A 13317-nucleotide genomic window follows, 5' to 3' on the forward strand; every position below is an offset into this window, starting at 1 on the left:
AAATATTTGGGAGAAGAAAGAGAACACCCAGTTAATTTAATATCTGGAGTTTCGGTTTGTCAGGGTTACAATGCCATCGAGTAAATATTTTTTATTTTTAATAATTCATTGCTATAAGTAAAAAAAAAAAAAAAAATGAAATTAAAAATTTTTCTTTTTTTTTTTTAAGAGCAACAAAATGGCTTCTTACTTGGAACAATTTTCGAAGATTGTATTTTTTTGTATTGACGGAGGCTGTTAAAAGTATTATTTTGAAACATAGATATATTTTATTGAACAAAGACAGCATGAAAAAATTTAATCTAAATGAAAGAGAAATTATTTCGGCTGCTACACTACCTGAACTGGATGATGTTTTCACTAGGTAAAATAAAAAATATTTTTTCTAAAAAAGTAAATTTACTTCATTTCTAATGAGATGGTAAAATCTTAATATGTTATAGAGAATTTTTTTTTTTTGTATTTCCTACCATATGAGAGAATTACTTATTTGTTAATAATTTAATGTTTCAGGAAAATATATAAATTTAATAGTGTTGATGAAATGTACATTTGGAGTAGCAGTGTTAATTACTTACAGAATATTAAACATCCTATTGTATTTATTAATTCCAAAGATGATCCTCTTGTACCTGAGGAATTATTAGATCCTGTTAAGAATTTTTGCAGTAAGTCATTTTGAAATTTATGTACCATTCGTAAATTCATAATTTTTTGGATTTTATTTTACTTTCCACTCTTCTTCTTTTCTGAACATGTTTACCTTTAAATATTCAAGAAAATTTAATTCAAGTTTAATTTAAGTTGGCATAATAAAAAAAAAAAAATTTTTTTTTTTTTTTTTGTAAGTTTCTAGAGATAAAACGGCATTAGTTTTGCTATCTCACGGTGGACATCTGGGATTTTATGAAGGTGGTTTGATGTCAATGAATCCAGTTTCCTGGTTAGATAAGGCATTGATCGGCCTTGTCAGTGCTTTGGTTCTCTCTCAATCAACTTCCAAATGATTGATTACTATTATTGTGCTTTAAATAAAAACGAAATTGCCTTAATAAGTCAATTATTTATTAAATTCAAAAGTTTTTTTTTTATATAAAACCAAATATAATTTATTTAAATTAATATGTCACGTCATGTGTCGCCCGCTTGAATGATGTTTGTTTAATTTATAATTTAAATTTTTTTTCTTTTCTTTTATTGCCTTGTAGTTAAAGTGGCTGTTACTTAAAAATTATTTTTTTTATAAATTTAATTTTACAGTATCTTTTGTCAACACTTGATTTTAAAAAATGTGTTACTTAAAAATACAAATATGTCAAGTGTTACATAAAAAGATACACATACATATTTATATATATATTCCAAAATAATAAAGTTTAAAAATTAACGTTTAATTTGTTTTTTTTTTTTAAATATATAAATAAAAAAAAAACCGATTCCTTTCTAAAAAAAAATTTTTTCCACTAAAATAAATAAAAATTGTAAAATTAACGAATCGTTTAAGAATTACAACAAACGATGAAAAAATAAAATTTTTTTTATTTCTGGTTAAAATTAAAAATAAAATTATTTAACATTTTTAGATTAATATTTATTGTTATGACCAGCATAACATAACAGAATTTCAAAAAAATTATTTAATTTAAATTAATAATAAAAACAACCTAATTAATAATAATAAGTAACCATTTGAAAATAAATTTTTTTTTTTTAAATAAAATAATAAATAATACAACGTTAAAATTAATAAATTTTACAATTTCGTTTTTAAACAAAATAAATTAAATTTAAATTTTATAAATCAAAATAATTGATTAATATGAAAAAATTTTTAATAATAATTTTGATAAAATTATTAAACGATATTTAATGTCACACTTACAGATTGTTTTTGAATCGATGTTATGTTAACTGGTCCACTAATAATAATATTATTTAAAATATAAATACTTAAAAAAAACTTACTTTTTTACTTAAATAATAAACCTATTATATCACACCAAAATATTGTTATTTTTTAACCTTTATATATGATTAACAAAACTTTTGTTAATCAACGTTTTCTTTCTTTAAGTTTTATTACCACAATATCAAATACATTATTCACGGTTATTTGATAATGAAAAAAAAGAAAAAAAAAAAAAAAAAATTATCGTAACACGAAGTTAAAATCGACCTAAAAAAAAAAAAATAATAATAATAATAATTGTACTAATTTTAATGTAAGAGACCCACTAAATTCAAATCAAATTTTTATTTATATTTTTGAGGGAGATACGTCTTTTAAAGTCACTCCAGAACTTCTACTTTCAACGTCGTTTATCTGTAATTATTATAATAAAAATTTAAATTTTTATTATTATTCGATTAAAAATAATATTTAAATTAATAGTAAAAAAAAAAAAAAAAGATTATGATAATAATAATGAATTTTTTGAATTGTAAATTAATTAATATTTTACCTGAATTTTATTTAATTTTTTTTTCAAATATTTAGCTATCGGTGGAATAAATAAATCTGGATCAACTGTTGGTGACGTATCAATTTTTTTAATTTTGTTTTTTATTTTAATAAAAGCCCAACTGAATAATATTCCAGTAAGTAAAGTTACTGTAAATGATATTACAATGTACCACTGATATGATAACCGGTAAACATACAGGTAATCTGCAGATAATAATAATAATTTATGTGAAAAAACTTTCATTTTTTTACTTTATTATATAGGAATATTATTATTATTATTAAATTAAAAAAAAAAATACCCGACGAAGGTGGAACATTCGTTGTGCTATTTGTAAATTCATCAAGCTCAATACAAAACTCCTCACATCCCTCTTTAGAAGACCATGTGGGTAATTTTTGTAATGGTGCTTTAGGTCCTCCGAAACCCATCCAAAAACCAAGAGTTAGACCAAGGATTAAACCTGCGATAGAACCCTAAAATATTTATAAATATTTATAAAATATATATATATATAAACATAATAATTGCATGGAAGTACATATATATATAGGTGAATGCTTACAACTTCATTGCCAATAGGTATGAACATTCCAAGGGTGAAAGTGGCCAATGCAGGACCACCAACAACTCCCATTATCGTAAGAGCGGCTTGAAGAACTGCTCCCATATATTTTGCCAAAAACGCAATGGCCAAACAACAAACTCCGTATATAGCTGCAATGATTTTCGTCCACAGCACGACTCTAGGTTCGTTCAGGTTGTGTCCTTTGATTCTTTTAAATGCGGGCTAAAAATAGAAAGCTAAATAATAATTATTAATAGCGATATTTATTTGATAACATTCATAGGATTATTCAATATACCTTAACGTAGTCTTCGACCGTAACTGCGGAAAGGGAATTCAAAGCACTTGATACGCTACTTAAAGAACCGCTAAAAATACCGCTCACGAATAATCCGCTTAAACCGTATATGTTTCCCATTGTGTCTAAAACATAGAGGGGCATAAGTTGATCTTGCGAAGCGATTCTTTTTGTCAGAATAGGATCGCATTGATAATACTTTGCAAATAAACAAAGGCCAGAAAAGCAAGTTGTTACGCTAAGGCAACTTAGAATAGGCCAATTTAAATATAATGATTTTTGAGCAGTTTTTAAATCCCTAAAAAATAAAAAAATTTGTAAAATAAAATTTTAAAAAAAAAGAAAAAAAACAAAAACCTTCATTGAAATTGTTTTTAAAATTAATTTTTTACTTGACACTTAGATAACGTTGAACTTGAGCTTGGTTTACAGCATATAGAGATAAAAAAGTAAAACCTCCTCCTATGATGAGAGACCACCACGTGTGACGAACAGTTGGATCTGGGTCAAAATTTAAAATTTCTAGTCTTCCGTGTTGTTCAGCAATTGACAAAATTTCTTTAAATCCTATAGAACTCATCGCCGTAATAGCTATACTTAAAACAGCAGCAAACATTAAAAAAGACTGAAAAAAAAAATAATAATAAAAAATAAACATCAATTAAACATTTATTTATTTTAATTAATTAAGTATATAACATTAAATTAAAATCAAAATTTAATTTTTTTTTTTCATTATGAAAAATTACCTGTAGGACGTCTGTCATAAGAACAGCTTTCATTCCTCCTATACCAGCATAAAAAGTACAAACTATGCCTATTAAAAGAACAGCATAAACATGGTCTATATTAGTGACAGCTTCTAAGGCTAAAGCAGGAGCATGAACAACAATGCCCATGTAAAGTACCATTTGAATACAAAATGCTATTGAAACTATTAGTCTTGTTGTAACTCCAAAACGTTTTTCTAGATACTGAAAAAAAAAAAAAAAAGATATAATTAGATTGTTAATTAAAATATCAAAAAAAAAATATATATATATATAATTAATCCTATAAAATACATAAACATTCTATAAGATTAATTAAATATTAGAAAAATAAAACTTTTTTTTTTCCATTTGTTTTGAAGAGAGGGGTCCCTTAAGTAGAAAACCAAATTTAATATTTATAAAATTATTTTTAATATTTTAGTTGTCTACATGTGTATAATTATATATATTATTAAACGTAGAATTGCAACAGAGGACGTATAAATAATATTCATTCGCATTTTAAGTTGAGGTAAATTAGTTTCAATATTTGGCATTTGTTAGACAAAAAAATTATTATAAAATTAATTAATACATAATAATTTGTGTAACATTTATTTTTTGTTTTCAACAAAACATTCATTCCAGGTCTCTATCCGATTAATAATAATAATAATTAAAATGTAAAGTTTAAACATTTTCTTAAAACATTAATTTAAATATTTAGTTAAAATGAAAACAATAAAAAACTTTTAGCATTTTACATTATATGAAATAGTTCACAATTGAAAAATCATCATTTATTATTATAATTGACACACTGTTGTCAATTTTAGTTTCATCATGGATTTATAAATATAATTTTAAATCTTTTAAACTCAAAAGAGAGAGAGAGAGAAAAAAAAAATTTTAGTAATAAAGCATGTGAATTTCCTAAGGCATTATATCAAAGTTTTTTTTTTTTTTTTTTTTAATCACAAAAATTTTACTAAACTTAATCAAAATGATTAAACTTTATAGATCTATGACTAATTTGTTGTTGCGACAGTAAAAATTCCAGACATTTCAATTATAATAATATTTTTTTGAAAAATAATTACAAATATCATAAAAATCAATGTAAAATTATCTTTTAATAAATTGATTCTTTAAGCTTAAGTAATTTTTCAATTTTTTGTTAAATTCATAAAATCTGAAAATCAAGAGAAAAACATTTTCATTAATTAATTAATTAAGAATTTAGTCGTTACTGCAAACAAAGCCAAAAAAAAAAAAAAAAAAAAAAAACACGACTCCAAATTCTTTTAAAAATTATAGAATTTTTTGATATAAAAGTGGTGTATTTAATATTGAGTTGCCTGGAATTTTTAATTACTACAATTAATTGATTGTAAATCGGAAAATTATCCTAGTTCTATTATTATTATTATTATTATTATTGGTAATAAATAGTAGTGGCAGAAGAATTTTCGAATGTTAACAAAAAAATTTCTTATTTGTATTTTTTAATATATTATGCTCATAAAAACTTTTTAAGTCTAAACTATTAAATGTTAATTTAACTGATTTTTGTATTGATAATTAATTAATAGATAATCTAAAATTTGATAACAAGAAAAATACGATTAAATAACAATTGTATCAAATGCATCAAATTACATAACCATACCTTGAAATAAGTCGCGCGTAATAAAACATTTTTTAGCTCGTATTCTTCTGAAGAAGAAAAGTACAATCAAAACCGCCATTTTGATTTCGGAAGTTGAACATTTTTCAATCATAAAATTCAAACAGATTTATCCTGATCAACAAATTATTATTGTTATATAGTTTCGGTTATGAAACACAACAACAACAACAACAACAAGGGAAATGAAAAAACTTAAAAGAGTGTGTGTGTGTGTGTGTGTACCTACCAGAATTATATAAAATACATTAAAAGTATACCTGACTATAATAAAATAATAAGAAATTAAAATTAAAATAAATTTACCTCGTAGGCACTTGTAGTTTTTAATTTGAAAAATACTGGTAAATATAAATGAGCAGCTATTGGTGTAAATATTCCATAAGAAATATTAATAACAATAAATTGTAATCCATAAGTATACATTTCAGAGGAAACTCCAAGAAGTGTAATGGAAGACATAAATGATGCCATTAAACTGAAACCGACCGCCCACATATTGGCATTATAATTTGCTAAAAGATATTCCTGGAAAATTTTTAAAAAAACAGTTTAAAATAGGTTTCAATTGGAGAAAAAAATTTAAATAAAATCATTTTATATAATATTGATATTCTTACAAAACAGTTAATGTTAAAAAAAAAAAACAAATTAAAATTTTTGTAATTGCATAATAATCGAAATAAGTAGTCGACAATAAATTTTAAGCAAATAAATTATTTTAATAAAAATATAATAATAATAATAAAAAAAATTCCTAAACCCGATTTATATTTAATCCACATTTAATCTAACATTGTTTCATTCATTTTATTATTATTATTATTATTATTATTATTATTATTATTATTATTTGTTTTTTTTTTTTTTTGCATCATTTACAACATGAGAGTATTTTTTTTTTTAAACATATAATAATAATAATATCATAAAAAATAATTAAATGTAAAATTTGTTTCTTTGAATGACGAAAAAATATTATTAAATAATAAAAATGTGTATTTATTTTTATTATTAAATTATACATTATGAATTATATTATAAAACGTATTTTATTGTTTGCAAAATAGAATTATTATTATTATTATTATTATTAAAATCTAAGGAAAAATTTTTTTGTTTTTCAAATTTTTCAAATGTTTGAAAATCAGCTAAAAATTTGAAATGCATGCAAAATATATGCAAAATGTTATTTATTTATTTTGTGTGTGTGTGTGAAGGTATCAAATTAAATAAAAACATTAAACGCATTTTATAAAAAAATAAATAAATAAAATGTTTTAAAAGAAAAATTTGACTTTTAAAACAATTAGAAAAGGGGTTATAAAAATTGTTTAATGGTTAAAAACAAAAAATTACCTTATTAGTCCTTTGTTTATCTCCTGTTAGTTTATAATATACCCCTATCGACGATGAAATTAATAAAACAACTATACAAACTAAATAATCTACCCAACCGAACGCCATGTTTTGAAAATATTATTATCTACAAAAAAAAAAAAAAAAAAAATTATACATTGAATTTTTTTTTAAATAATACTTTTGAGTCAACAATTCAATAATAAAAATTAAATATAAACGGTAACATTTACCTATTAGGATGATTTTTGGCTTAAAACACCAACAAGAAAAAAAATAAACTAGTTTTTATAAATTTAAATAAATATTATTAAATTATTCCTATACAATTATTAACAACTGTAGGTGATGGCATTCACCTTCTAAAAGTAAAACTTGAAAGAAAAATTAGTTACAAATCATATTAATAAATAGTTATTATTATTATGACTTGTTTAAGAAACCAACTAAAAACAAAACGGGCGGATTGTTTGGAAAAAACAAGAAAAAATAATACTTATTAAATTTTAGGCCCCACCATGAAAAACTACAAAAGACAAAGCGTACAATAATAATAATAATAATAATAATTATATGTAAATTAATATAGAAAAGAATTATAACAAAAATCTGATTACCCATACAAAAGAAAAATAGAAAATTTACTTATTTATTGTATAATAAATAATAAACGTTTCTTAATTATTTGATAAGTAAAATAAATAATTTATTTAATATAATTAATAATGATTATGTATTAAAAATAAATAAATAATAACACGAACAAAAACAAAAAGATTTAAGCCAACGAACCTAATGAGAAAATATTGAGACGCTAAAACATTATATTATTATTATTATTATTATTATTATTACTCATCCAATAAAAAATTGTTTTTTTTAGGCATACAATCTCAAGCAAAAAATTTAAAAAAAAAAAAGAAACCATTGAGTTATTATTATTATTAATATTTTTCAAGGTATAGAAAAAACTATTCAGGTAAACGTTTGCCATGTATGTGAAAATGTATTCAACCATTTTACTTGTCAAATATACATCAAAGATTTTTTATTGTTGCAATTTAAATATTATATATATATAAATTTTTTTAAAAATTAATTTATATTTCTTTAAATTAAGGTTTTGTTTGTGGCTTTAAGTCATTGAACTTAATAAAATTATTTATGGCAGCATAATTTACAAAAAAAAAAAAAAAAAATTCAGCTTACATTGCACTCAATCAAAACACAAATTTTTTTTTTTTTTTCTCTTTTTATTTAAATGTAAATTATTTAATAATTAAATTAAAAGTCATTATGTAAAATCAAACAAGTTTATGTTTGAAATATATTATTGAAAAAAAAAAAAAAAAAAAAAATCAAAATGAAAAACTGACAAACATCGAACAAACAAAAAAAGAAATATTTATTTATTAATTATTCTTTTTTGTAAAAACTAGATTGACATGATGTAATTAATTTTAAAATATTTATGCCAATAGATTGCAATGAATTTATTTTGATTTAATAAATTGGGAATCAAATTAATGTAATTTAAGCTATTGAAATAATTATTGAGAACGATAACAAATTTTTTTTTTTTTTTTAAATCAAGTTGAAATAAATGACTCTGACAATAATCATTAAATTACCTTCAGAATAAATTAATTATACATAAACACTAAATATTGAATAATTTACACCAGTAAAAAAAAAAATTTTACTCAACTATTGATTTATAATTTTTATTTAAAAAAATTTATTTATATCAATCGATAAAGTGTAGATTAGAAATTATTCATTATTTATTTTAAATTAATTACTTATTGAAACCCAACATGGAGTTTGTGTAATTATAATTATAATATGTAAAATAATTTAAATGTAAAAAAAAAATTTTGTTAGTTTCGATTAACTAAATTTCTTATCATTAGTTATATTTGATTAAATTATTTAAACAAATTAAAATTTTGTTTGTAATTAAATGTAAATAAAATTAAAAAAAAAAAAATTAATATTTGCATTTGCATGCATGTGTATTTTGATATTTTATGAATGAATTGTATTAAACAAAAGTGTGAACATATTTTTATTTACTTATTTATTAAACTATTTTCATTATTTATTTATAAAAAAATTAAAATTTGAAAATGATTCCATATAAAAAAATAAAAAACATTTTACTCTCATTCTCTCTTTGTACAATTATTATTATTATTTCCACCACATTTGATCAATACATAAATGAAAAAAAAAAAAAGATACTTACACGAGTCAATTATTATTGTTCTTCCAGCAAAATAATTACTTTTTTAATTTTATATTTTTATAAAAAAATACACATTTAAATTAAATAAATTATGGAATTAAATAACATTGAAAATGAGAAGAAAAAAAAAAAAACTAAATCGAAGTTGATTCGTTTAATAAATTTTCAATCACATGCTTTTATTATATGTAATTATATATTTTCCTTCGATAAAAAATTTAATTGGTTTTATAAATAATAATAATATTAACATCACTAAGAAAAAACCAGTTGAGAACTAAGTAAAAACAATAAACGGATCAGGTTATTCTTAACGGTACCAATTTTCGCCGCCATTTTTTTTTTTTTTAATGAAGATAACAGTCATGCGCAATGTGAAAACGTGAGATTTTTTTTATCTTGAAAATAAAAATTTGAAAATCTTATCAAATGTCTATCGAAAAAAAAAAAATAAAAATAAAATTTTTTTAATGTAACGATAATTTAATATTTAAAAAAAAAAAAAAAAAATTTTTTTTCAATTATCGAGATTAAGGTGTTGATTAGTTTCTGGTGATTCAGTTTTTTTTTTTTCTGTACTTTTCGTGTAATTTTTATTAGCCAGCTTGAATTTAAATTATTAAAATTTATTTTATTTCAAAAAAAAAAAAATGTTTACAATCCTAATAATTGTTAATAAAAATACAAAAATTTATAATTTAAATTTTTAAATCAAAATTTTTTTTAATGAGTTAAAAACGTGAATTTTACAAATTAAACATTGTTTAAAAAAAAAAAAAAAATTCATGTTAAATCATTGATTTGTAATTTTATAATAAAATTCTATTGATTTTAGGCAATACAATAAAAAAAAAAAAATTTTTTTAATCAAGGTCAAATACTTTTAACTTAAATGAATAAAATTAAGTTTTTGAAAAGAAAAAAAAAAAAAAATTTCCTTGAAATAATATTTTCTATTAATTTTATTGTTTTAAATTCAACTGGATTAAAAAAAAAAAAAAAAATTTATATTTATATTAAGCTTTTTGTTTTAATTAAGCTTTGTAAACTAAGATAACTTATATTAATATTTAACTTTTTATTATCAAACATTAAAAAAAAAAAAATGAATGTGATAAATTGTTTACGAATGGTTTTATTTTCAAGACGTAGCATTGACATAATTTTTTTCCCTATTAAACGTTATAAATATGTAACTTTTTTTTTTTTTTTTCCTCCTAAACTATTATTAATAATAATTTGTTCAAAGTTTAATTTACAATCTAGTAAGGAAATTTATCAATGTACGATCGTTGTTTTTTTTTTTACATATGGAAAAATAAAGCCTAAAATATAACTGATATAAAAAAAATTTTTACTTATAAAAAATAAAAAAATTTAATTAAGTAAAAAAAACTTCAGCTGTTTTTAATGTTTGAAGCGCATCTCTTTTATCTCTTTTAAAAAAATTTTTTTTTGTTAGCCATGAAATAATTAAAAGTAAAACAAACCCCCCAGATAATACAGATAATGCAATTATGTAATTATCAACCGTTTTGTTTTTTTGTGTAGAAAAAACAACAGAGGATATTACGGGAATTTCAACGCCAGAATTTTTAAAAAAATTTTTATACTTGAGCCATGCAAATGTTGTGAAATTTATTTCTTTTCCTTCGTTTCCAAAAAAACCTATAAAATTAAAAACAAATGTTTATTATTATAAATAAATAAATAAAAAATTGTTAATATCACACATATAAAATGTTTATTTACCAATGTTACTAATATTTAAATATGTTGTAATTTTAACGTATGTTGTCGGTTCGTTAGGAATCCCATTTGGAAATGTTATTTTTAATATATTATAATTACTATAATTTTTTCCCTTGAAATAAAATTCATTTAATGGTTTCCCCGTATTTAAAATACTCATGTTTTTCCCCTAAAAAATCAAACAAATAAATTCAAAGTCAGATTGAAATAACAATTATTTATTTACACACACACACAAATTCATTTTTCTGATAAAATTTTTTTTTTAAAATTATTATTTTTATTATTATTATTTTTAAAAAAGTATTTTACATTTTGAAATAGAAAGAGACCGCTTATATGTAAACAGATACCTATAAAAAGATTACACGTAATTAATTATATTTACTTTTCTTAAAATATATATATTATCAAACAATGTTTTAATTTTATTGGAAGGAAAAAGAAAATTTGATAACTAAGAATTTTTTTTTTTATTTTGAAGGTTTTCCCAGAGTTATAAATGTTTTATAATCATAAAATGTGAAAATTTACTTTTAATTCCCCTATTTCTACAGTAACACGTTTTTCTTTTTTTCTAATTGGATGAAACATAATTTTAAATATAAGTAAAAATAATGTTAAAAAAAAAAGATTTATCACACGGTAGATTTACCTTTTTATCATTAATTATTAAATTATTATTATTTTTCTGACTGACATGAACAATGTTAACCCATTCGGATGCATCTAAATCAAATGAAGTTGGATTTCCAAAAAAATTTAAAGGAATATTTATTGTTAATTCTGGATCCAATATGGGTGAACTTCCTTTTTTTTCTATCTAAAAAACCAAATTAACAATTTTTTAATTAATATAATCCCATTTTATTAATATATCCATTTTGTTTCATTATTTTATTAATATATTTCCATTTTATTCAAATTATGGAAATATTTAGGATAAAATATTTTAAAGAAAGATCTAAATATTATATAAATTTTTTTACATTTAAAAAACAAAAATGACGATTAAAAACACATTTTTGTGAGGAATTTTAAATATTACCTCATAATAAAGTTTAATTATTTGAATTGTTTTAAAATTTTTTCCAGATAAAAATATATTTTTATGAGAAGAAGTTGAATTGAATCGTAAGACACCATCGGAAGAAAGTTTAATTAAATTTGTGCAATTATTATTATTAATATTTAATTCCTTCGTAGATGTTATAACTTCAGCATTTATAGTTAAATTTGAAATTGTGTTGTTTGCGTAATTAACTTTTGAAATTTCATCCAGTGGAATTTTGAAAAAAAAATTAATCTAAAAATTTAAAAAAAAAAATTAAAATAGTAATAATAATAATAATAATAGTAAATATAATAAAATATATTTTCTTTTAATCTGGGAATAAATAAAAAAAAAAACATTATACCTGAAGGTAGTCAGAAAAAACATCGGCTACATCACGATAAAAAATATTTTTCGGAGAATTAAATTCTAAATTATTTTTATTATCATTTTCATTTTTTAAATATAGGTTTATATTAGAAGAAATTTTAATTTTGACACCATTTGCCGGTTCACCCATGTTTACTAAATTTACAAGAAATCGAATATGATCAGTTGAACCCAAAACATATGAACCACTTCTATAAAATTATTATTATTATTTGTTAATGGCGACGATTATCAAATAATCAAAAAAATTTTTTTTTTTTTTCACTTACTGAACTTGTGGAAATTTGCATGAAATTTGAACGTCGGAAATACAAATGGAATCCACACCACATTGACCGGCAAATGGTATTTCTTTGTTTGTTTCTGATTTACTTCCCATCGGACACCATTTTGAAAATTTATCCACATTAACGGTTTTTTCATTTGTAATCATCAATAAATTTACTTCGTTCTTTGAACATGGTGGTAATTCGGTTTTTAATATTGCTTTTATTGGTGAATAATTTTTTTCTGTAACCTAAAAATTGTACCTAAATGATAAAAAACTTACTGAATACTCAACAACTCTTTTTAATTTTAATTTTATAAAAAAAAAAAAAAGAAAACACTGACATGAAATTTATTATTTGAATACCCAACGCTAGGTTGAATTTATTAAATAAAAAAAATAAAATTGTTAATATGAGACTTACGTTTAAAGCAACCGTACATGTCTCACAGTTGATTTTATTAAATTGTAATTGA

General features: G+C 20.9%; 3 protein-coding genes across 3 annotated transcripts in view; 1 reads left to right on the forward strand and 2 right to left on the reverse strand.

Moving 5' to 3' along the window:
* Phum_PHUM458210 (alpha/beta hydrolase domain containing protein, putative) overlaps positions 1 to 1007 on the forward strand; it is a gene marked incomplete at both ends in the record, with an annotated part of 1780 nt that extends 773 nt beyond the window's left edge. The window contains 4 exons of the mRNA XM_002429931.1: positions 17 to 80; positions 170 to 364; positions 514 to 668; positions 850 to 1007. Of these exons, the coding sequence (XP_002429976.1) occupies positions 17 to 80; positions 170 to 364; positions 514 to 668; positions 850 to 1007 (572 nt within the window). The remainder of the gene's footprint in view (positions 1 to 16; positions 81 to 169; positions 365 to 513; positions 669 to 849) is intronic.
* Positions 1008 to 2257: 1250 nt separating this feature from the next.
* Positions 2258 to 7237, reverse strand: Phum_PHUM458220 (sodium/solute symporter, putative; the record flags this gene model as incomplete). Its single annotated transcript, XM_002429932.1, has 9 exons — positions 2258 to 2323; positions 2463 to 2668; positions 2767 to 2941; positions 3031 to 3255; positions 3332 to 3629; positions 3724 to 3956; positions 4081 to 4305; positions 6077 to 6298; positions 7130 to 7237. The coding sequence occupies 9 exons, from the start codon at positions 7235 to 7237 to the stop codon at positions 2258 to 2260; spliced, it is 1758 nt and encodes a 585-aa protein (XP_002429977.1).
* A 4227-nt stretch (positions 7238 to 11464) lies between these two features.
* Positions 11465 to 13317, reverse strand: part of Phum_PHUM458230 (WD-repeat protein, putative) — a gene marked incomplete at both ends in the record, with an annotated part of 8362 nt that continues 6509 nt past the window's right edge. Inside the window, 4 exons of the mRNA XM_002429933.1 lie at positions 11465 to 11482; positions 11830 to 11952; positions 12548 to 12761; positions 12843 to 13083. Coding sequence (XP_002429978.1) covers positions 11465 to 11482; positions 11830 to 11952; positions 12548 to 12761; positions 12843 to 13083 — 596 coding nt within the window. The remainder of the gene's footprint in view (positions 11483 to 11829; positions 11953 to 12547; positions 12762 to 12842; positions 13084 to 13317) is intronic.

The sequence above is a fragment of the Pediculus humanus genome, genomic scaffold (genome assembly GCF_000006295.1).
Source record: "Pediculus humanus corporis 1103172108237 genomic scaffold, whole genome shotgun sequence".
Lineage (NCBI taxonomy): Eukaryota > Metazoa > Arthropoda > Insecta > Psocodea > Pediculidae > Pediculus > Pediculus humanus.